We start from the raw sequence: 25,502 nt of genomic DNA on the forward strand, positions 1-25,502 counted from the left end.
CTTGGCTAAGCACATAATGAATGAGACTATTCATTAGTGAACAGACAATAGTGATGAGACAGGCAGGGTCAATCATGACTAGGGGGATGTTCACCTCAAACCAACTAGAGTTAACATTTATTATTTTGTCTGCCCCAAACATTTCTTTGCAGAGAGGAACTGACTCACATTCTCTCTGTTCCCATGTTCCCAAACTCCAGGGAAGGGACTGGCTCAGGTTGGGCTGGGTGCCTACTCATGAACCTACCCCCAGCTTGGGATAGACTCCGGGCCTTTCCTTGTTTACATAAGCCTTTCCCCTACCGTCCAAGCTAGTTCAACTTTGGTCTTTATCACTTGCAACTGAGGGAGTCTCAACTGACTGAGAGTAATTTCAAGGTGAAGTTGCAAATGGGAAAACAAGGGTGTGATGGGAGTGTATCATCCTTATAGGGTGGATCTAAAATAGCTGGACACATTATAGAAGGTCCAAAAAGCAAAAGAGATCATATAGGTATATCCTGAACAGCAATATAATGCTTTTAATAAGACAACTAACCAAGAAAATGAAGCTGTATTAAATGTAACAGGGAACTGTATTCCATTATTGAAAACATCTATTTTATATCAAATAATTTCCATTTTTTATGGCAACCAGTCAAAAGGAGAATACACACTTTCGGTGGGATCAAAGATAGAACAGAGAAGGGCTTCTTTAAGGAAGCTTCTAGGGGAGACTTGGCCATTTTATGCTTTCTGAAGAAAGTAACTGAGGGATACACTTTTACTCAGCCTGTGGGTTTAGGTAGTGAGCCTCCACAGGAAGGATCATACAAATGTCATTGGGCTACTTTAGAATATGATAATCACTGGACACTTCTGGGCCTCCTTCTTGCTGTCCCCTCCAGCTTTCCTCTCTGTTTTGCTTGGCTGAACGTCACCACTTCTTCCTGCCTCTCGGACACAGTCTTTTCTCCTCTACAGCTCTATCGCTAACTCTTCCTGTTTAGCAAACTCTGCTAAACTGCGTATTTATTTATTTGATGTTGGCAGCCCTGGGGAAAGTGAGCTCTGGGAAGGGGCTGTGTCTTTCCTGCCACTACATTACTGGCATCCAACATAGTGATGTGCACATAGTGGGCACTTAACAAACATTTGCTAAATGAGTGAATGAATACGTAATATGAATAAATGGGTATTAGACTTTCAGAGCAGGGTGGGATCTGGGGGGTCATTTAGTCAAGTATGCTTCTGGCAATAATTGCTAAGCAAAGTATGAGCAGACTTGAAGTGATTTGCCCAAGGCACCCAAAGGCTGCTACTGCCTGCATGCTTAAGCCAAAGGGTTGTTTGGATGACACTGAAAAGGGGTGAAGTGATTCACATGCCCCCTGACTGCTTTAAGTGCTGCGCAGAGATCAGTAAATGAGAATTATAGCCAGAAACATCTAGAGCTGAGGGCTCTCTGAAAATCACAGTCAGAGAATCACTGCTCTGTGGCTCTCCCTTTAATCTGGAAAGCAACCGGGCAGCTTTCTTAAGTAGGGAATTTGCTTTTCTATATTGCAATATCCCTTTTCTATGCTCTGAGGGAAAGATAGGAGTACCTAAGACTGAAGGCTTTTTCTCCCCCCTTAAGATAGGATTCCTCCCCCAAACATGGAACTTTTCCAATGGTCTTTATCTCAGTGGGTAGCATCACCGGCCATCTGACTGTGAACACCTAAAGCTTAAGGGACATCCTTGGTAACTGTTTCTCCCTCTGTCCCCACTGGCCGTCTGTTATCCAGGTCCATTGATTTTACTTTTTTGTTAAGTCTGTTCACCTCTTTCCATTTGGTATCTGCGCCTCTACCTCCCAGTTCCAACCGCTCTCCCTGGTCCTGAGCCAATAACTTCCTCACGGGTCTCCCCACAACCTCCCTCCTCCCCCTCTAATCCGTTCTCTGGAGGGCAGTCTTTCTAAAATGCAACTCTGGGGGCACTTGGATGGCTCAGTGGGTTAAAGCCTCTGCCTTCAACTCAGGTCATGGTCCCAGGGTCCTGGGATCAAGCCCCGCATCAGCCTCTCTGCTCTGCAGGGAGCCTGCTACCTCCTCTCTCTCTCTGCCTGCCTGTCTGCCTACTTGTGATCTCTGTCAAATAAATAAATAAAATCTTTAAAAAAAAATTTAAAAAATTTAAAATGCAACTCTGATCTCTCCGTGCTTGAAACTCTTCAATAGCCTTCCACTGTCTTTGAGATAAAGAACAGAATCCTTAACATGCCTTAACATTCTTTCAACACCCTGTGTGTCTGTTCCTGCCAGCCCCCGTTTTCTATACTGCAGCTGTGGTGCCCTCTTTCCACCCAGAAGAGCCCTTTTAACCCGCAGGCTTCTGCACGTGCCGCTTGGGTGGCCTGGACGGTCTCCACTCTGCCCTACTGCCCCACACCCCACTTTGCTCGCTTCACTCCAAGGAGTCTTTCCTCGATCTTCCTTTCCCCATGTACGAGAATTCTGTGACAATGAGGTGGGTTCAGCGTCAGTTCTATTCCAATGCTGTTCCTACACCCCGAGGAAACGAATTCGTATCAAAGAGATAGATGTGAATGGAAGGAATGTTATTCTAGCCACATCACTCAGTTCTTAGAAGGCCTTCCGGATTAGTCTTCCTCTCATTTTGCTGAAGGCCAAAGATCTTATAAGAAGATGTTTTTCACAATGTCATTAGACATTCGCTTTGTTGATACCAGTATTTCAAATTGTGCCCCAGAGGTTTTTCCTGGAGTGCTGTAGCTGGTAGGTCCTTTTCTGGGTGAAGCTGCAGAGCATTTGTGAAAGGAGAGGCGGGGGGGGGGTGCAGGGAGCTTCAGGCACGCTGTCAGGTGGAACAGCTCTGGGTGTGGGCTCGGAGGTGGTGGTGGAGGAGCTGGAGACAGACCGCTTTTCACACTGTCCATGCCCGCCTTCCCTCCCCACCTCCTAGCAGTACAGGCTGCAGTTGGGTGCCCTACTTCCGGCTGGGACTTTAGAGTCTAGAAAACTTACCATGGGCTCATCTGTGTTCTTTTGGAACTGGACCAGGCGGACTCTGGTCACATTCTCCATATCCATATCTCCGTTGGCGCTTTCTGGAGAATCACCATTTAAATAGGGCGAGGTGGGGGGAGGAGTGACCCTCAGTGCTTCATCACTGTAAACTTCATGAGCCACTACATCGTGAGTCTGAAGTAAGGCCTGGTAGTTTATGAAGAAAGTGAAATATTAATAATAGCACTATGTCAGGAGAAATGTGTTATTTCAAATAAAGGCAGACATAATGCAATTTCAAAGAACTAAGTAGAAAGAATCATCTGTAAACAGAGGTGGCAAATTTGGGCTAGGGCTTACAATGGGAACACATTTAAAAAGAAACAATGCAATAATTGGAGTTTTGAGCAAATATCTTTCTGGACAGTATTAACCAAAGGATGAAGATAATTTATAACCTATGACTTAGTAAAAGGAATAAAAAGACACACCGGTGTGTCTGAAAAAAAAATGTAATTTTCCAAAATATCACATACAATATGGAGCTCAAAGTCTAAATGTATGTAATGTTTTTGTTATTTTTCTTTTTTGGAGCCCTTGCCCAAATGAAAAATAAGTTGACAATTATTATCATCAATATTTTTGCGAAGCCTGCAAACAAAGAAAAAGTGATTTCTTTGTATTGATACCCGCATATGCTATCTTGGTGAAACTGGATAACCAAGACCCCTGGTTTCCCTAAAAAAGGATATTCTTCTGCTTACTGTCCTTTCTGTGTCACCAGAAAAAAGTTTTTAATAGCCATGAATACTTGAACATTTCTCTTTCAAAAAGAATTTTATGGCTGAATATCAGCACGTTTGGAGCTCTGCACAGATTCTACTTTCTCGTGTGCTAACTACAAACTCCGTTCTATTTTAATCTGTGATCTGCATGGCGATGAAATATCCGGAGATCATGAAATGCAATTAAAACTGCTTTAAAAGTATAACCCTTCGCATCTCAAATTAAGTTATTTAATTAAAAAGCTTATTAAAGTCATGACTTGGCTATTTTAACCTTAAAGGCATGCATACGAGGCAAAACTAAAAGGTAACAATGCAGCAAAATCGTACAGAAGGTGGTGTTGGTCTGTCCTCTCAGTAGAGCATGTGCTTGGAGATAATGCGTTTGGGTTTCTCAGGGAAATGGCAGCTACTTTCAAGACCGCAGAGGGCTGGTCTAACCTGGGGTCTGGGTGATTGGGCACAGAACAGTGCACCACTTGAGCGCAGGGCTCCATGAAAGCCCTGGGGACCCTGGCTTCTGGATCCCTGCCCTGGCTGCACCCTGCACTGGCACCCCAGGCCCAAGTGTGGTGGTTGGGCTCTGGGAGTAAATCCTTCTTTTCCTGGGTTAATTGTGGCCACTTAAGAGACTAATATTTAGGGCAGAAAGCAAAAATCAGTAAGAGACCAACTGAAAAACTTCCTCGGCTAATATTAGGTTCGTCATACCAACTATAGATGTAGCTTCCATAATTGGGGAACTTTCAAAGACAAGCTTTGTATGACTGGAGGCTGTAGAGCCTGGCAAGCAAAGAACCAAGCTTTCATCAGGAGAACGCGTCACATGGGTTGGAGAAAGTGTTTATGCTGCTTTTTTGCAAATGATTTCTACTCAACCTTTTAAGTTACATAAGCAAACACTTGTATTTAGTGTATTATTTCTATGGAAGGGTTAAGTCCCAACAATCACAAAATAATACCCAAATAGAACTTCAACAGAAAAATACTCAAATTAGGTCACTGAATAAGGTCATACTTGATGCTAAGCATGATTTGCCACTGTCAAGGCTGCTGTCAAAAATAAAACTTACCCCTAAAGTTCGAATGTATATGCAAACCGAAAAAAAGGGGCTACTGATAGATTGTTCAAGGAAGCCAGTAAAAAAGAATATACAAGTGGTGCCTGGGTGGCTCAGTCAGTTAAGTGTCCGACTCTTGATTTCAGCTCAGGGCACGATCTCGGGGTTACGAGCTGGAGCTCCTTAACGGCTCCCTGCTCAGCTGGGCGGGGAATCTGCTTGAGGATTCATTCTCCCCTCTTCCTCTGTCCCTCCCCCCCGCAAGCACGTGCATGTGCATGCTCTCTCTCCAAAATAAGCAGATAAAATCTAAAAAAAGGAAAAAGAATATGCAGAATAAAAAATTGGAAAAATCTAAGTCTCGATATTTTTCTCCGAATATGTTATGAGGTATAATTGAGCAATTGGTAATAAGCTGAAATAGCTATTAGTTTTAATTACATAAGAATCATGTAATAGGAAAGAAATACTTTCACTTTTTGTACTCTAGAAAGGACATGGACAAGACAATTAACTTGAGACTACAGTGAAAAAATATCTGATTACTTTAAAATAAGCAGGAAAAATATGAATTTTATGGTTGAAAAGTGGCTCCTCTGGCTTCTTAATTATCAATCGTACAATGGGCCACTAAATAATAAGAATAGCATCATAATCTAAGGTGATTTTAACCATCTTATTTTTTTTTGAGAAAGTAGGATACAGATTTGCTTTTAAAATCTTCTGTTCCAGATACTTTCTTTCATTTTTATTTTTTTAATTAAGTAGGCTCTATGCCCAGTGTGGGGCTTGAACTCATGACCCTAAGATCAAGAACTACATGCTCTACTGACTGAGCCAGCCAGGCGCCCCTAGATCTTACTTCTTAAAGGAAAAAAGCATTAACTTTATTAACTTTCTCTTCTATTAATATTTGTCTTTATAATGTTTTATATTTTACAACTGCAATAAGCAAAGGATCTATTTATTCTTCTGTAAAAAAAAGTCTTTCAAAAGGAATAATTGAAAAAGGGATTAGTGTGATAATTTTTTGTCATGACCTCTAAAGATAGAATACAGACTTTTAAAAAAAGATTTAATTTATTTATTTGACAGAGAGACACCGAGAGAGGGAACACAAGCAGGGGGAGTGGGAGAGGAAGAAGGCAGCTTCCTGCTGAGAAGGAGCCTGATGCAGGACTCCATCCCAGGACCCTGGGATCATGACCTGAGCCGAAGGCAGACACTTAATGACTGAGCCACCCACATGCCCCTAGAATACAGACTTTAAAAAAATAATTCAAACCTATTCCTTTTTATTCTTTAATTACTTTAATATTCACAACTATCTATATTTTAAGTGTCAGGTAATTCAATATTAAACCTTCATGTTTTAATGATCAGAAAGCAAAGAAAAAGTCAGATAATTGAGGCAGTAAGTGTGAAATGATAACTATGCTAAGAATAACCCCCAAACCTCAGTATAATAAAAACATAAGCATTACAATATTTCCCTTTAAGCTATTAATATTTCTTTAAAAATACCAAGATTTTGAAATCATGACTTTAAAATGCTTATACGATAAAAGCTCCAGCACTTAAAAGCTTATTTAACATAGTATATATAGCTCAGAAGTGTATTTTCCACATGGGATGTTATTTAAACATATGCTTATTTGGGAACGACCAGTGAGCTCAAGTTTATAGGAAAATGGACCCTCATGACAGGTCAACCAACTTTTAGGAGCACAGGCTTTGGAGCCCACAAGATCTAGGTTTTGAACCGCAGCAAGACCACTTACTAGGTGAGTGACCTCTAGCAAGTCTCATTACCTTTCTAGGGCAGTTTCCTCTCTGGATTGTAAAATGGGCTTAGCCACACTCCCTCACATCCCAGCCATCAGCAAGTCCTGTTGTGTCCAACCATCTCCATGTTGCATCGCAGCCTGCCCATTTCCCACCAGCTCCAGCCTTTTGCAAGCCTCTACCACCTCTCACCACAGCCTCTTTTAATTCTCATCCCCACCAGAAACCATTCTCTGCACACCAGCCCCAGGGATCTTTCAAGCACAGATCTGATCATATTTTCCTGTTCACAGTCACTCAGTGTTGCCTGACTGCGATCAGGAGAAAATCCAGACTCCTTGTCACAGCCTAGAAGACCTGACTTGGTCTGGCCTCTGCCAACCTTGCCTAGCTTTTTTTTTTTTTAAAGATTTTATTTATTGGGGTGCCTGGGTGGCTCAGTGGGTTAAAGCCTCTGCCTTCGGCTCAGGTCATGATCCCAGGATCCTGGGATCGAGCCCCGCATCGGGCTCTCTGCTCAGCAGGGAGTCTGCTTCCCCTCCTCTCTCCCTGCCTACTTGTGATCTCTGTCTGTCAGATAAATAAATAAAATCTTAAAAAAAACCTTTATTTATTTGAGAGAGAGGGATAGAGAGAGAGAGCATGAGTGGGGTGGAGGGGGAGAGGGGGAGAGAGAATCTCAAGCAGACTCCCTATTGAGCATGGAGCCTGACACAGGGTTCCATCTTGTGACCCTGACATCATGACCTGAGCTGAAATCAAGAGTTGGATGCTTAATCAACTGAGCCACCCAGGCACCCCTGGTGGCTAATGTTTTAAAAATGGTATATTCAAAAACTAATGAGGTACTATACAGTGGCTAACTGAACATAATAAAAAATGTTATATTTAACATAAATTTCCACTTGTAATCATGCTTTTGAACTGCAGCTCAGTAGACACATCTGGACCTTCTTTCACAGAAAGGCATCTCATCTGTTTTGAGTTCTGTTTAACCATTTAGCATTGTAACTGGCTAACTACAGGTGCTGTCCCCGGTTTCCATACAGTAGAAATGAGTGAAGAGACTGTAAGAGTTCTGCATCGTCAAGTGATGGAATTCCTCCACTAAACCACCTGGGATCAGAGGTGAAAAAGAGCCCACCTGGGATCTTTTCAAGTGAAACCCGTCTCTAGTTTGAGTTCTTTGTGGTTTAAATACCATACACAGTTCCAGTGACTTAAGAACTATCCTAGCAGGAGGCAAATCCCTTGTGTGATGACCATAGGGATAGCATCTTTACAACTATGACACAAAGTAAACAAAAAGGATCTTGATGTATTTGGTATTACCTGGTACTGTACTCTTAACAGTCTGATATTATATAAGTAAAGCCATATCTGACAAAGACAGCCACATTTTAGGAGGATTATTAAAAACTTTTTTTGAAAATGAGGTTTTAGTTCTAGAGAAGTTTAATCGGTACTTACCATGAAATGAGGTTGTGTTAAAATACGCTTTAGTTCCTTTGCATCATTATTCTCAGGGTAACATGAAATTTCTTCCAATACCTAAAAAATAAGCAAGATGTAGAACAGTATAAACAGGACGCCAGCTTTAGAAAATAGAGAATTCTTTTAAATTAGAAATTATGAATAGATTTTTTTTAACAGCAGGCGAAACAATTACTTTGGAAAAAATTCATCACTTTATTAAAGGTTATCAATATGAAAGAACACTATTGATGGTAATAAAAAAAATAAAAGAAATTGCTATAATTTCTCTGACTCAATTACCCAACTATAACCCAAAAGGTTATTGAAAAATACAAAACAAAATGACAAGTCCACAATACATATTTACTACAGGTATAAGTCACTTAACTAACTTAATGGGCAAATATCTTTACAAATCTTTTTCCAAACTCACTATCAAAATGAATCTGTAATAAAAGTTAAGAACAGCTTTTTTTACATTAACAAAACAGTCGATTCCTTTTAGAAAGATTAAAATGACACAGGCTCACATAAAGAACCATTTAAAGAAAAGAAACACTTTAGTAATTTTCCTGCAGCCTGGCAGAGTCCGTGCTGTTCTCCGCACACATCTCCTCACATAGCGGAAACCACGCCTCTGCCAACACTTCCTAGCGTTCACTGCCAGGGAATCCAAGGGAATAGTTAAAACCCCAAACCCCAAACCCCAAACCACTGAAAACTTCTCCTTCCACTCTAAAAGTTATCCGTTACCATCAGGATGGAGTTTCTCCATTTAAAATTTGAGTATGTGACAGGAGACCAGGGAAAAGCCTCTGTTGTCCTGCCCGCCCCCCCACCCCAGCGTAAACACACTACTGCAGTTCTTCTAACCTTAGATGGTTGGACTCACAGAGTAGTTATACATATTGCACTCCTAAAGTTGAGCCAATCAAAGATGGCTTCAGGAGGGCTGGATGTCAGGGGCACACAAGTCATCCACCCAGAGTAATCTCTCGCATCATCTTGGAGAATCTTTTTTTTTTTTAAAGATTTTATTTATTTACTTGACAGGCAGCGATCACAAGTAGGCAGAGAGGCAGGCAGATAGAGAGAGAGGTGGAAGCAGGCTCCCTGCTGGGCAGAGAGCCCGATTCGGGGCTTGATCCCAGGACCCTGGGATCATGACCTGAGCCGAAGGCAGAGGCTTTAACCCACTGAGCCACTCAGGTGCCCCCATCTTGGAGAATCTGAATACTGGGGCAAGACGGAGCATTAAGAGGTCCTTTAGATCTTGCAGGTATACCTAAGTGCTACTCAATCACCTCCTCAGGGAAGAAGGAAAAAGACCAAACACTACAAGTTTCTTTCTTATCTAAAAGAACCCTTAACAAGTGCTGGTTATGCGGTTAATTCATATTGTGTAAGGAAGATCATAAGCAAAGTCTCCTCAGTATATTTTATGCTTTGAGTGTCTCTACCAGTGAAATGAAAGGATGAAATCATGTGTTCTCTCTGGTCCCTGCTTCTCTCAAGGTCTGTACTTTTATTTTATTTTATTTTTTTTTTTAAGGTCTGTACTTTTAAACATCAAGGTGTGGTCCCCTAAGTCAGAGAGAACGGCCCCTGGCTGGCGCCCTTGACCGCATGGGCAGGTCCAGCAGCACGGCTGGTCTTGTTTCTCAGTGAATATGCAAGGCTCTCTAGTGCAGGCATGGGTGTTTAAAATCTGGTAGGGAAGGAATTCTGTTTTTCATACTCTTTTCACTTAGTAGTCTCACTGTATAAAAACTGCTTTCAAAGGGAAATGTTAATTTGCATACGGACTTTTATAACATCAAAAAGTGAAAGAAAAAAAGTACACGTCTAATTATGGAGGACTTGCTAATTCATTATAATTTAGTAATAACAAAGACTTACCCCTTCATTAGAATTTATATTTATGAAGACCAAGTATAAACACTGGAAAAATGATTATATAATGTCAGGTAAGAAAAGATGTATTTTGATTGCAGCTACATGAAATGTATATGCAAAAAGATAAAATTTATATGCAAATGATAGTGACAGGAAGTGTATACACAGAAATGAAAATTACTGTGTTAGGGTGCTGGGGTTATGGATGGATTTTTACTTATCCAAACTTTTTGCAATATCATATTTCTATAATAAAAAAATCAGGGTGCCCGGCTGGCTCAGTCAGCACAGCCTGTGATTCTTGATCTCGGGCTTGTGAGTTTGAGCCCCACGTTAGGTATTAAAGTAATCTTTACTTTAAAAAACACTTAAACATTTAAAAACATTAAAAAAAAGTTGGTAACAGGTACAGCCATGTACACTAGCTGATAATTTATAAAATGACTTCTCTCTGAACTCAGTATACTTAATTGTTATAGATATTTAATTTCCAAACACTACTGTCTTAAAGAAGCAACTCAAATTTTCAGAGCCTATTTCCAACCATGCGCAGTAAAATAACTTACTGAAAAAAAAAGAGAAGTACAATTGATATATTAACATGTTCAAGTTTATAGAGCAGAACCAGAACTAGAAATCAAGGCATTGTTGTCCCTGAGGCTTTTCTTTCTTTCCTGTATGTAAAATGTTCAGTGATAAACTTAGAAATACTAAATCTGACTGTATGGTCTACTGTGACTCCAAGAAAACCACCTCTTTACTGTGCAGCGGAAATGTTTTCAATAAAGGTAGCAAATATGACTCCCAGATACATTTATAAAATATATCACTTACCTCTTTGGCTCTCTGTACTGCATCACTCGGAGGATTCCTGATTTGTGGCGAAGATTTTGTGTTAATTTTGTCATACAGCTAAAAGCAAAGAAGAAAATCCAATCAACACTCCTAATTCTTTGCTAAAAGTACAGAGCTGCCTACTTACTATTTCACTAAACAAAATCTTCCTCTGACAAACGCTTGCTGATGATTTCAGGGTCTCCTTCCATTAATAATCTCTTACTCATTCAGCGTAACTTGTTGCAAGAGGAGTCTTACGTGTATTGTTTTAGAAAATCATCTTCAAATAGATGGTCCAAGATTCTGTCAATGTGGCAGTTTCCTTTCTCACTTAAAATCGATCACTACTTCAGAACTGCAATATTTTGTTGCCTCTGGTAGAAGCAACACTCACTAACATGGATATAGAGCAAAACGAAAGAACGCTTTCTGGCCAAGACATGTCTGAAAAAATTTTCACCGAAATTGAAATCTTGGGAAAGGGCAAACCAACTCCTTCTAGGAAGGAATGTTCTCACAAAAGGTTTATGCTTGTTTTACTAGGGTTGTTTATTAACAGTATCAGTGCTGGCATCCTTCAGCAGGAAGTCAAGGACATGAACTTTTTCCTTTTGAATTTGCAAATTCACAGAGCATGAGAAGACACTGAGAAGAATCTAAATATATTTCAAAAATGCCACAAATCTAACTGATCCTAACTTTGACTTTCTGAAGACAATCAATTCCTTAAAGAAAAATCTCTGTAGGGTGGAAATGCAATTAAAATACTAATTTCTACCTCAAACAAAATGGCTCATTTGATAGTCTGCTTTGAAAAGTGAAAAATTAAAATGGATTTTGGCCAGTCTGCAAAATGTCTATTTCCCAACTTCTCTAAAATAGGTGGTTTTTTTTCCCTGCTTGGTTTTTGTTTAGTTCTTTTTTTTTTTTAAGATTTTATTTATTTACCTCACAGAGATCACAAGTAGGCAGAGAGGCAGGCAGAAAGAGAGGGGGAAGCAGACTCCCCGCTGAGCAGAGAGCCAGATGCGCGCTTGATCCCAGGACCCTGGGATTACAACCCGAGCCGAAGGCAGAGGCTTAACCCACTGAGCCACCCAGGCGACCCTGTTTAGTTCTTTTTTCCCTCCTCCTGTGTACCACAATGCTCGTGTACAGGTCAAATACTGACTGTATACATCCTTCAGGTTACAGTTAGATTTCTTTATACAGATGCAAGATAAAGCCTTATGATTTGTTTGGGCCACACCATACATAAAAATGCCTTATGAATACATAAATTAATTACAAAGATGACCAATGAGGACAATATGAAGATAAAGCAGTGACCATTTTTAAATGAGGGCCTTGAGAAAGTACTACTAAATGAGAGATTAAATGAACACTGTAAATGAGAGATTAAATGAACACTGTAAGTAGGCTAGTAAAATGCTGTTTAAAATATTATACAGTTGACCCTTGAACAGCACGGGTCTGAACTGCACAGGTCAACTTACTGCGTTTTCCCCCCTAATAAAAACAGTACAGTACTCTAAATGTATTTTCTCTTCCTTATGATTTTTAGAAGATTTTATTTATTTGAGAGAGAAAGAGAGAGAGCATAGAGGGAGAGTGAGAGGGAGAAGCAGACTCCCCACTGAGCAGAGAGCCCGAAGCAGGGCCCAATCCCAGGATCCTGAGATCATGACCTGAGCCGAAGGCAGACGCTTAACCGACTGAGCCACCGAGGCGCCCACAAAGTGCTAACTCCAGAGAGTAACAGTAGTCATACCAACAACAAGAATTACTACTTTTATTGAACACTTACTAGATGTTAGTTATTAGTGAAAATTCTTAATACATATTCCCTCGTTTAACCTCAGGCAAACCTATCAGGTCGATACCCTTTATTATTCCCACTTTACAGATGAGGAAACTGAGGCACAGGGTAGTAAAGCGAGAACCACTGTTCTAGGTTTATAGCCTCTTCACAGGTGACATACGGATGCCCGGAGTTTCAACATTTTTTAGGGCCCTGCTTCCAAAAAAGTGCTCAGACCAAATTTTCCTCTGTTCCTTTGGTCTGGCCTGATTCAGTTCATCACATATTCGCCCAAAGTGCAGTGGGACTAGTGGTGGAATGAGGGAGAGGTTGGGTGCTTCTCATCAAGGCAGAAGCAGAGGAAGGAATTAAAAGAGGGGGTCTTCTGTCTGAGGTGGGGGCACTGAGCTGTCCCTCCAGCTCCTAGGAGATCCCGGGACTGGAGCAGTTCCAGCAGTTACTGGACACAATGGATAGCTAAGAACAGATGGTGATTCTCAACTGGCTGCTCTTGAAGCAGAAGGGCGAGTAAGAACCATGGCAGGAAGGGGCAGGGAGAGACGGGGCTCACTTTGTCACCATCAGAAGTGAGTCCTTGTTGTCTCCTCCATCTACCCATCCATCCACCAACTGAGCTCCTACTATGTACTAGGCAGTGCAGTTCTCTTTACTGGGGTTATGAAAATGAAAAAGAGGACAGTCTTGTCCTCAAAAAACTCCCAGATTCCAAGGACACATAGAGCCAAAAGCCCAGAAACCTGTGTCAGCTGGATCCTGTTGAGAACCTGAGAGTAGTATGGTTCCCAGCGCTATCAACTGGAAGGGATCTCAGTTGAGTGAGCCCCAAGTTGGAGACTATCTGGATATGCATGCATAAGATGCCAACCTTCATTTCTCCTCTTCACTTTCTGGGACTGGGTTTTTGCCTTTGGGACTCAAAATATTTTAGCGATATCCACAACAAATACAAACCATTTATTTATTTATTTATTTATTTTTAAAAGATTTTATTTATTTATTTGACAGATATCACAAGCAGGCAGAGATGCAGGCAGAGAGAGATGCGGGGGGAAGCAGGCTCCCCGCTGAGCAGAGAGCCTGATGTGGGGCTCGATCCCAGGACCCTGGGATCATGACCTGAGCTGGAGGCAGAGGCTTAACCCACTGAGCCATCCAGGCGCCCAAATACAAACCATTTAGAAATGTGGCAAAGCAGGTAAAGAAAAAGTCCTCCATGGAGGAATGCTTTAATGCAATGTAACTTTAGTGTTTTAAAACAGTAGTCCGAGAAATATGTAGCTTTTCAAGTTCTCGTTCTTAGGGATTCAAAGTCCAAGTCTAGGTGGTGAGACGTGGCTGGGTTTTGAGAACAAAGGCAGGCTGCAGCATGTATAAAGACCATCTAGAATGATATGATTTGGGACTTCCTCTGTACCTCTTGTACCTTCAGCTGGAGCCCAGAGCTAAGGCCTATAGGAAGGAAGTAGCACTGAGCCTGCTAAAAAGCTGCCAGACCGTCCTTCTAGGGCTTGCTGGAAGGCAGCCAAAACGGCCCTTCCGTACTCACCCGCATGCCCCGTTCTGCCTACAGAGGCAGAAGTCTGGCGTCTGTCGGAGTCACAGGATGAGGAGACCAAGTATTTGATCTCCCCTTCCTTCCTCCTGGGTAGGAGGGCAGAGGGAGTTGCCTTTTTCCTCATGCCAGTGAAGGGTGGTCGGTGCTCCACGAGAACCACACCCAGAAAATGGAGGTGCCAGTAACCAGAGCTCGTTATCTCACTCTCTGGAGGGATGCTTGCCGAGTGGCAGTGACTTATGAGGCCCATCGCAGTGTACCAGGGGTACTGTGAGAGAGAGTCCTTGGGGCGGCTTGACAGGTGATGTTTGTGGTCCCGAGTAAAAATATATTGATGCCTGCCTCTCTCCTGGCCGGAGGCCACCCGGGGCAGCCCTTGCCAGCAGGGTGAGTCTGGCGGTAGGGCACCCCACACCTGCAGTGAATGTGTGTGTTTCCCATGAGTCAAGGAGCTGCCTCAGAGTGTGATCCGGCTGCAGCCATCTTGATGGAGCCCTGTCCAAGAGGGCTGCCTGCATGGAGCAAAGGGATCCAGAAATAATTAGCTGTGGGGTAATGCCTGGGTGCAGGAGCTGAGAGGGTGCTGCTGAGGCCTGCTCCAGAGTCCACTGATGATGCAGAACCCAGGACAAAGCCAGCATCTGACGACTGCCACATCAAGCGCATCGATAGCCAAGAGGACCCTAGCTGCCCGAGGGAAAGGATTCTGGAACATGCTTTTTAAGGGCTGTTTTCTCTTTTCCACGACCAGACTCTTGAGTTCCCTGACATTCAGTAACAGCGCCTCACATGGGGCTGAGTACACTAGAGATGCTTAATACATGTTTCTTTAAAAAAGAAAGGCATATTTGAGCTGGTGCAGAGGAACTGGAAATAGATATTTCAAGAAAAATTTCAGAGTGACCTAAAAATAAACAGACTGGGAATACTTTCTTAGCTTGTTTCTTTAGGAACCAGGTATCATTTATCTTTGGTCCTTCCTGCATAGTTAAAACTTTCCCTCAAAATTAAGAAATCTATTTTGACCATATTTCTTTTGGGTGTGTTTCAAGGCTGATTTACTTCATCAAATATGGTTCAGCTCCTCCACTTTTTAAAAGGTAATTTGCTTCTTCACCTCCTCCATTTTAAGGAGGAAGCAGAGGTCCAGTGAGGTTAAGTGTCACGCTCAAGGTTCTATAGCCAGAACAGCAGCGACTAGACCGTGAACTCCTGATGTGCCATCCTTTCTCTCATACCAGACTTCCTTGCTTTATATCAGAATTCAGGAACATACAAAGTCTTCTGCCAGGGAGACAACCTTCAGCAAATATTTGGGGAGAGAACTGTAGAGAATGCTACTTACAGGTTGTAGGAAAAAGAATATACTAAATATGATTTGGAAGATTTTAGTCAATCAACTGCAAATCTTGCCCTGTTAAAGAATGCTAGAATTCTATTCATTTCCTGGTGATAAATATCTCAGGCTTTGTGGCAGTAAGGAGTCTGTCAGCCACTCAGCCTTGCCGTGTATGCAAAGGCAGCCATTAACAACCCATAAGTGAAAGGACATGGCGGTGTTCCAATAAAACTTTATTTCCAAAAATAGGTGGCTGGCTGGATTTGGCCTGAGCACCATAGTTTGCCAATCCCTGGCTCGAGAAGCTTAAGTTCATGGTGGACTGAAATGGTAAAATATATTTCTTTCTGCTATTTGCTTTCCTGCTATTTGAAGATATCAAGTGTATTGGTTTTTGAACTTTGTTTCATTTTTTTTTTTTTTTTTTTTTCAGAGATAGTGAGTGTGGTGGGGTGGGGGTGGGGGAGGATGTGAAGAGGGAGATAGGGAATCTTTGGCAGCCTCCACATTTAGTGTGGCGCCTGATGCGGGGCTCGATCTCATGACTCTGAGATCATGACCTGAGCCGAACTCAGGACTCGGATGCTTAACCAACTGAGCCATCCAGGCGCCTCCTAAGTTCTTACTTCCAGTTAACTTACAGTGTTATATGAGTTCCAGGTGTACCACTGTGACCCAACACTTCCACACATCACCCAGAGCTCATCACGAGTGCCCGCCTCAATCCCATCCCCTATTTACCCCATTCCCCTGCCTGCCTCCCCTCTGGTAACCCTCAGTTTAAAGGTATTCAGTGTATTTGTAAGGCTGAGGTATAGAAGATGAGGCAGAGGGAGGGAAGAATGTTAATAATTTATCCCTAGAGAGGGGCCTGGGAATCGCTGCTCAGCGGGGGGCCTGCTTCTCCCTGTCCCTCTGTCCCTCGCCCTGTTCATGCTTGCTCTCTTGCTCAATAAATAAAATCTTTAGAAAAAAAATTATCCCTAGAGAGAAAACAAGAATGAATCTGTTACTGTTCTCTCTTTCCAATGAAGTTAAGGTTCCCTAACTTCAGCACTTTTTATTAAAACACACACACACACACACACACAGCAGAACGAGGAAATGTGGACAGCTGTAAGGGGAACAGACTGCTGGATGCTGTCTCAGACACACCGCTCTCTGCTCCTCTCTGGCGCTGGGTCAGATATAGCCACACACAGCTATGTGCACACGCTTAATCTTTCTGTCTTAAGAAATAGAAGCACAGTTCTGTTAGGAGGCCACAATTCTATATTGGAGATGGGCTATTTTAAACAGAGCAGACTAAAGTTGGTGGTAATATTAAATTCAACTCTCCTGAGAGTGTACTTCCAAACATAAAGATGAAATCTGTTAAGATGTCACTTTTTATTCACATCCAACACACTAAATCAAGTTTCCTTTTTTTTTAAAACCATGTTCCATCATATCTCATGCTCTTCTGGTTTCTAGCCCTTAAACAGAAGCCTTTGTTTTGCACCCGGTTTATATGAAGCATTCGGCAAGATCAACATTTAAAATGGAATGGTTGGCAGACAACCATAAAGTTACTCTCACTGGGTTGTATGTCCCACTAACTTCAGCACAGAGGAAACCAAATCTCAGGACCAGAATGCATATTGGCTGAGATAAGATGATAACTTTTGCAACGAGACTGCAGACATGGGCCAAATAATGAATGCCTTTGTAGAGTTGTAGGGAACTCCACTCAAGTTCATGAGCAACTACCCTCTTACCACTTCCTTCAAAGAGATTGAACAAGCTCCCTACTGGAAAGGAATTCAAGTTTTTAAGAGTCAAATATTTAGCTGAAAAGTATGTAATGAAGTGTGTCTGCGATCCTGGTACAACAGATGATAATGCTGTTCACGGATTTACACTGCATAACAATAATGGGAATGACTTGTCCTGGAAACAGGGCATCTTACTTAAAATAGAACTTTCTGTACAGTTTCTGAGTTATCTGAAGAAGCTCAGTGATTAGAAACAAGCTTCAATGTGTCACTTCTTTTTGGTGAACCTGGGGTCAGCTGTTGATATCCAACAGTATTTTTTTAAAGATTTTATTTATTTATTTGACAGAGAGAGATCACAAGTCGGCAGAGAGAGAGAGGAGGAAGCAGGCTCCCTGCCGAGCAGAGAGCCCGATGTGGGACTCGATCCCAGGACCCTGAGATCATGACCTGAGCTGAAGGCAGAGGCTTAACCCACTGAGCCACCCAGGCGCCCTCCAACAGTATTTTTTAAAAATACGTTTGAAATCTGGCAAACTGTGAGGGAAAGGTGATTTACTACGAAAAACGAAGCTGGGGGCACCATGTTGCCTGATTTCAAGCTATATGACAAAGCTGTGATCACCAAAACAGCATGGTACTGGCACAAAAACAGACACATAGATCAGTGGAACAGAATAGAGATCCCAAATATGGATGGACCCTCAACTCTATGGTCAACTAATCTTTGACAAAGCAGGAAAAAATATCCAATGGAAACAAGATTATCTCTTCAATAAATGGTGCTGGGAAAATTGGACAGCTATATACAGAAGAATGAAACTCAACCATTCGCTTACACCATACACAAAGATAAGCTCTAAATGGATGAAAGACCTCAATGTGAGACAGGAATCCATCAAAGTCCTAAAACATAGGAGAACATAGGCAGTAACCTCTTCAACATCAGCTACAGAAACTTCTTTCAAGACACATCTCCAAAGGCAAGGGAAACAAAAGTGAAAATGAACTCCTCGGACTTCATCAAGATAAAAAGCTTCTGGACAACAAAGGAAACAGTCAACAAAAAAAGATATAACCCACAGAATGGGAGAACATATTTGCAAATGACACTACAGATAAAGGAATGATATCCACTATCTATAAAGAACTTCTCAAACTCAACACCCAAAAACCAAATAATTAAGTCAAAAAATGGGCAGAAGATACGGACACTTCTCCCAAGAAGACATACAAATGACTAACAGACACATGAATAAATGTTCATCATCATTAGCCATCAGGGGAATTCAAATCAAAACCACATTGAGATACCACCTTACACCAGTTAGAATGGCAAAAACTGACAAGGCAAGAGACAACAAATGTTGGAGATGTTGTGGAGAAAGGGGAACCCTCTTACACTGTCATTGTTGGTGGGAATGCAAGGTGGTACAGCCACTTTGGAAAAGTGTGGAGGTTCCTCAAAAAGTTAAAAATAGGGCTAGCCTATGACCCAGCAACTGTACCACTGGGTATTTACCCCAAAGATAGAGATGCAGTGAAAAGAAGGGCCACATGCACCCCAATGTTCACAGCAGCAATGTCCACAATAGCTCAACTGTGGAAAGAGCCAAGATGCCCTTCAACAGATGAATGGATAAAGAAGATGTAGTCCTTAAAAAAAAAAAAAAAGAAGATGATGTGGTCCATATATACAATGGAATATTACGCAGCCATCAGAAAGGACGAATACCCAACTTTTGCATCAACATGGGTGGAACTGCAGGAGATTATGCTGAGTGAAATAAGTCAAGTAGAGAAAGTCAATTATCATATGTTTTCACTTATTTGTGGAACATGAGGAATAGCATGGAGGACATTAGGAGAAGGAAGGGAGAAATGAAGTGGGGGAAATCAGAGGGGGAGACGAATCACGAGAGACTGTGGACTCTGGGAAACAAACTGAAGGTTTTGGGGGGGGGAGGAGGGATGGGTGAGCCTGGTGATGGATATTAAGGAGGGCATGTACTGCATGGAGCACTGGGTGTTATACGCAAACAATGAATCTTGGAACACCACATCAAAAACTAATGATGTGGGGCACCTGGGTGGCTCAGTGGGTTAAAGCCTTTGCCTTCGGCTCAGGTCATGATCCCAGGGTCCTGGGATCGAGCCCCGCATCGGGCTCTCTGCTCAGCAGGGAGCCTGCTTCCTCCTCTCTCTCTGCCTTCCTCTTCATCTGCTTGTGATCTCTCTCTGTCAAATAAATAAATAAAATCCTAAAAAAAAAAATTAAAAAAAAAAAAAAAAAAAAAAAAACTAATGATGTACTGTATGATGACTAACGTAAGATAAAAAATATAAAATGGGATTTTCAAAAATTTAAGCTCCAATGAAACTTTGCAATGAACTTCTATAACCTATCCTGCTCACAAATCTAAGAATGATTACGCATTGAGATATTATGATTTACAAAAAGAAATTAAAATCACCCAGGGCATTTTTCTTTTATGGGATTAAAAAATACCTTTCCTCTCTGCACTGAAAATCGTTTTTCCTAAGAATTAATATTCCATAAAACTTCTAAAAATCAATTTAATTTTTAAAAAATAGTTGAAGGAAGCCCTCAAAGATTAGTTTCACAGATGAATCTCCATTTGTGTGGAGATAATACACTCCATTCATTTGAAGAATACACTTCCATTTCATTTGCGCGCTATCCTTCACAATTTCTATTTTGTGCTGACTTTCCCTCTGAAAAGTCAGAAAACATGTAAATAGCTAAATTTTATAAATTTTATTTTTTTAAAGGACTTATTTATTTGATAGAGACTTAGCGAGAGAGGGAATACAAGCGGGGGGAGTGGGAGAGGGAGAAGCAGGCTTCCCACTGAGCTCCCCCTGATGAGGGGCTCGATCCCAAGACTCCGGGATCATGACCTGAGCCAAAGGCAGATGCTTAATGACTGAGCCACCCAGGCGCCCCTGGAAGTTAGATTTACCCTGGAGAAAGGTTCAGGGCTGCCCACCATTGCTATGGCCCAGGTTATTTTGGGTAAAGTTAGAAATACGTATTTGATTTTGTGCCCAGTAAGAATGGTCCCGGGAGCCCTTGAGTTAGATGTTCCAGGAAAACGTTAGCCTAACGGTCTGGTAGTGAAATCCTAGCTTAAATCAAGCTTTAGAAAATCACGATGGGGTATATACCCTTACCTGAACTCTTAAGAAGGGGCCCAGCTGGCTTAGTCATATGCTACTGTAACTAAATCAATTATGAAAGTTTTCCTCTGACAGCAAAAAAGGAAACTGAACAATCAGTTCACCTGGGCCAATTTGAGTTCTTCAGAGGGATGCAAAATACTGTGGATTTTGACAGTGAAAGTACCCCAAAGGAGGCCCTCGTTTGGTTTAGGTTTTAGTTGTCTGTGTACAGAGCTGCTTTTGTTTCCTGCCCATTAGAACATCGTACTTATGGAGATTTATTTTTGAAACCAAGAAATTAAGACTTGCTTGACCTCCTAGTTCCGTCTAAAAAGACCATCCCTTCGGTGGCCTAACAATATAGGCCACTGTGGAAGATTCTGGGCAGCTGACAGCTCTTTCTGAGAAACTCAAGCAGTGGCCTCAGATGACCTAACATGACTGTTCTGTCGGCCTTTTTCAGTTGGCAATTAACTCTAAAATTAAGATTTGTAAGAAACAAATCATAATGGCTATTCTTTTTTTTTTTTAAAGATTTTATTTATTTATTTGACAGAGAGAGAGAGATCACAAGTAGGCAGACAGGCAGGCAGAGAGAGAGGGGGAAGCAGGCTCCCCGCTGAGCAGAGAGCCCGATGCGGGGCTCGATCCCAGGACCCTGGGATCATGACCCGAGCTGAAGGCAGAGGCTTTAACCCACTGAGCCACCCAGGTGCCCCCATAATGCCTATTCTTGAGCAAGCAAAAGAAAGCATAAGGAAACACCACTAGTTAGATGATGCAGGTGGCTTTATTCTGCTTTTACTCAAGTTTTCTGAAATATGGAACTTTTTAATACCAGATACAAGTGTCTGCCTACCTATGAGAAATTTCACTAGGATATGAATTTCCTTTCCATTAAAACACTAACATTAAAGAAATGTTGAAGCCTCATTTCTTAAAAAAATTTTTTTAAATTTATTTTTAAAAGATTTATTTGAGAGCAAGAGCATGAGAAGAGGGGAGGGGCAGAGGGAGAAGCAGACTCCCCACAGAGCAGGGAGCCCTACGTGGGGCTTGATCCCAGGACTCCAGGATCATGACCTGAGCCCAAGGCAGATGCTTAACCGACTGAGCCACCCAGGCGCCCTGCAAAAATGGATTTCTACTGTGGCAAATTAAAAGAGAACAAAAGAGTTTGGCAGAAGTTTTAATGAGACAGTGTTAGATCGGCCACAAAGAGGAGAAAGCAGCTATGTTCTTGGATTAGGAATGCTGCAAGCCAACCCCATCAAATACTCTTCAAGTGAGCATGTCACATTCCTTTCTGAGGGAAAACTCCTCCCTTCCTTGAGAACAGCATGAAGAAGAATCAGGCCTTGTTGCACTGTGATGGCTTTTTGAACATTCCTCTGCCTTCTGGTAAAGTTGACTGTGGTGCCATAAAAAGAGAGGGGCACTCAGCGGCCAACACTGGGACCAGGGACAAGCTGATTCATTACTCTTGGTATTTCAGAGTAAATTCCAGTCCCTGTTTTAAGAAGTAATGTGTCTGAACAAATAAGGGAACCAGAGAGACTCCTACGGTTAATCATAGTTTCAGTGAAAATCACACATTCCTTTCACAAAGATGTAGAACACAGGAGCTAACTTGGTGCCCCACAGAGAGCAACTGCCCAGGGGATGGAATGAAGGCTGGATTCCCTACTACTGGACAGCCTTAGTTTTCAGAATTTGGTCTTCTCTGTTATACAATGGTCTATCAAAAAGCATTCATATTGGATGAATGGATAAACCAAATGTGGTATATACCTACAAGGGAACAGTTTCGAGCCTTGAAAAGGAAGGAGAGAGTGACACATGCTACAGCATGAATGAACACTGAGGATACTAGATGAGGTGAAATAAGCCAGGCAGTCATCGAAGAACAAATGCGGTAGGATTCCACTTACATGAGGTATCTACGCTAGTCAGAGTCACTGAGGCTGAAAGTAGAGTGGTAGTCAGCAGGGGCTGGGGAGAGAAGGAACTGGTGGGTTGTTGTTTCATAGGTACGGGGGTTTCAGTTGCGGAAGCTGGAAGGAGTTCTGGAGATGGATGGTTGCGATGGTTGCGCAACATTGTGAACGTACTTAATGTCACCGAATCGTACGCTGAAAATGGTTACCATGGTATGTTTATGTCAGGTATATTTTACCACAGTAAAAAGACAAAAATATTGGTATTAGGTCATATCTGTTAAAAAGCTGTGAACTTTGGGAAATGACAAATATGTATTTGCATGTAAAAGAAATGAATAGCTGAAACACGTTGCTCTGAGAAGGTAACCCCCTTATTGAAAAAATAGATAAAATTATGTAATTCATAGTGTTTTTATTTTTTTAAAAGATTTTATTTATTTATCAGTCATATAGAGAGAGAGCACAAGCAGGCAGAGTGGCAGGCAGAGGCAGAAGGAGAAGCAGACTTCCCGCTGAGCAAGGAGCCCGATGTGGGACCCGATCCGAAGACCCTGGGATCACGACCCGAGCCAAAGGCAGCGGCTTAATCAACTGAGCCACCCAGGCGTCCCTCATAGTGTTTTTAAATTAGAAAAAAGTCAATTTGGGCTTCTTTCATGAGGCACAACAATGCACTGGTTAATAAAAACAGTTCTTGGGACAGAAAAGCAAATTTAGCATTCTCAAGTCAGTAAGCGGTAAATTCTTAGCCCTAACATGAACTGCTGAGAAGAGGAAGTCAGTGTGCTGACTCTGTGAAATCTGCTAGGATGACCCCTTCACGGTGGGCTTTGGGCACTGCTGAGGGCAGGCAGTTTGGCTTTGCTGGACTGGTGTCAGGACACAGGGACAACTCCAGGAGGCTGAAAAGTGCTGTTTATAGTCGGAGTGATGGGTTCCAAAGACATTATGGGATCCAGAGTACACTATAACCTATAGCACATGGAAGGAACTTCCAACAGTACTTGACCTTAAAATAATACAAAAAGGGTAAAGCAGATTTTTTTAAGGTAAAAGGGAATTCCTTCTCATTTTTCACTTTTGAAAGCTTTATTGGTGCATCATTTATAAACTACACAATTTGCCCACTGTAAGTGTACAGTTTGAAGATGCTGAGTAAATTTATACAGTTGTACAACCACCATCTCAATTCAGTTTTAGAATAGTTCCTTCATCCCCAAGAGTTCCCTTCTGTTGAATCTAAGAACTCCTGGCCTAACCCAAGGTAATGAAGATTTACTCCTACATTTTCTTTACAAGTTTTTATTATTTTAAGCTTAAAATGAATCTATGATGTGGAAATTTTTTGTGTGGGGTGTGAGGTAAGGGTCTAAGTTAATTTCTTTGCATATGGATAGTCATACCACCATGTTTAAAAAAAAACACCACTACTATCCTTTTCCCACCGAATTTCCTGGTGCCTTTGCTGAAAATCAACTGGGTCATGAATGGGAAGGTTTATTTTTGAACTCTTCTGTTTCACTGATCTATGTCTATCTTTATACCAATACTCTGCTTTTGCATTACAGCAGCTTTGCAAAAAGCTTTGAAATCAGTTCTCCAACTTTGATCTTCTTTTTTCAAAATTGTTTTTGCATTTCCATATAAATTTAAGGATCAGCTTGTTAACTTCTACAAAAAAATTCTGCTGAGATGTTGATAAGGGTTGTCTTGAATCTACAGGTGGATATGGGGAAAATTGTCACCATAACAATACTGAGTCTTCCAATCCAACAATCTCTCTCTCTTTCTCCATTTATTGTGACCTTCTTTACTTTCTTTCAGGAACATTTGTAGTTTTCAGTGTATGAGTCCTAAACTTCTTTTGTTCAAGTCACCAAATATTTTATTCTTTTCAGTGGTATTGTATTTCTTTAATTTTACATTCACATGATTTACTACTTGTAAAACTACTGATTTTGTAGTTACATTCACATGATTTACTACTATGTAGAAATACAGTTAATTTTTGCATATTGATCTTTTATCCTGCAGTCTTGCTAAACTTGCCTATTAGTTCTAATACATTTTTTTGGTAGATTCCTTAGGCTTTTCTACATACAAGAATATTATCTCTGTGAGAAAATGGTTTTACTTCTTCCTTTCTTATTTGCATAACCTTGAATTTCTTTTTCTTGCTTTACTGCACTAGCCAGAACCTCCAATACAATGTTGAATAGAAATGGTAAGAGTGGACAATACTTGCTTTGTTTCTGGTTGTATCCGTTTTCTATTGCTGCTTAATGAATGAACATATACTCGGTAGCCTTTCTTTGTCTGGCTAAGTTTGTTGCTATCTTCATTAAGAATGAAGGAAAACTACTTTGAAAATATTCAGGATATATGCTATTTCTAGCTCTCTTTACCCTAGGAATTTTGTGTCATGTGGTAATTTTCTACTGACACTAATACTTGGGCATTAGTTACAGTTATATATTAGTTATCCATATTATAGAAACAGATACGGAAATTTTTGCCCATCCAGTTAGAAAGAGTGGAAAGGGAGATCCCTATACCCACAGTGAGCAGCAATGCACTTCAGTCTCCAGCCCCAGGAGGCAAGGAGCACAAAGGTCATACCACTGGCCCACTACCCAGCTGGTTTTTCATATCTGCTGAACCTCATGCTCAAGGCTAGCAGGGACCCTGAGAAGGTCCCAGTAGTTCAGCTTCTGCAGGTCCGCAGGCCTTAATATTCTAGACAGTTAAGTCTAACTCGACTGGACTACAAATTCATGGGAAACTTAGCTTTGGCATTTCCTGACTGGTAATCTATTTAAACATCCAAACTTAACAGTGTATCAACTTACTTCTCAAACCCCAAATTGCTGGAAAAATCAAATCATTGCAGACGTTCCAGTTTTTCCCGCTTTAGGAAACCTTTGAGTTATAAAAATAAGCTGTTCCCAAATAGGACTACTAATTTAATATCATCTCAAAAAAGCAAAAGAGTAAATCAAGAGTTGTAGTTTTCCAGTGCTGGATTTAAAAAAAAACCTCTCTAACTCTCCCTAAACAGTAAAAAACTGCAATAAAG

General features: G+C 41.4%; 1 protein-coding gene across 2 annotated transcripts in view; it reads right to left on the reverse strand.

The window, feature by feature from the left end:
- The window catches only part of CASK (calcium/calmodulin dependent serine protein kinase), a 342,806-nt gene that overhangs the window by 42,479 nt on the left and 274,825 nt on the right, over nt 1–25,502 (reverse strand). For both annotated transcript variants that reach the window (XM_080794824.1, XM_080794823.1), the window contains exons 12-14: nt 10,831–10,908; nt 8,095–8,175; nt 3,012–3,200 (exon numbers count right to left, since the gene is read on the reverse strand). In XM_080794824.1, coding sequence (XP_080650950.1) covers nt 3,012–3,200; nt 8,095–8,175; nt 10,831–10,908 — 348 coding nt within the window. The remainder of the gene's footprint in view (nt 1–3,011; nt 3,201–8,094; nt 8,176–10,830; nt 10,909–25,502) is intronic.

The sequence above is a fragment of the Martes martes genome, assembly GCF_963455335.1.
Source record: "Martes martes genome assembly, chromosome: X".
Classification (NCBI taxonomy): Eukaryota; Metazoa; Chordata; class Mammalia; order Carnivora; family Mustelidae; genus Martes; species Martes martes.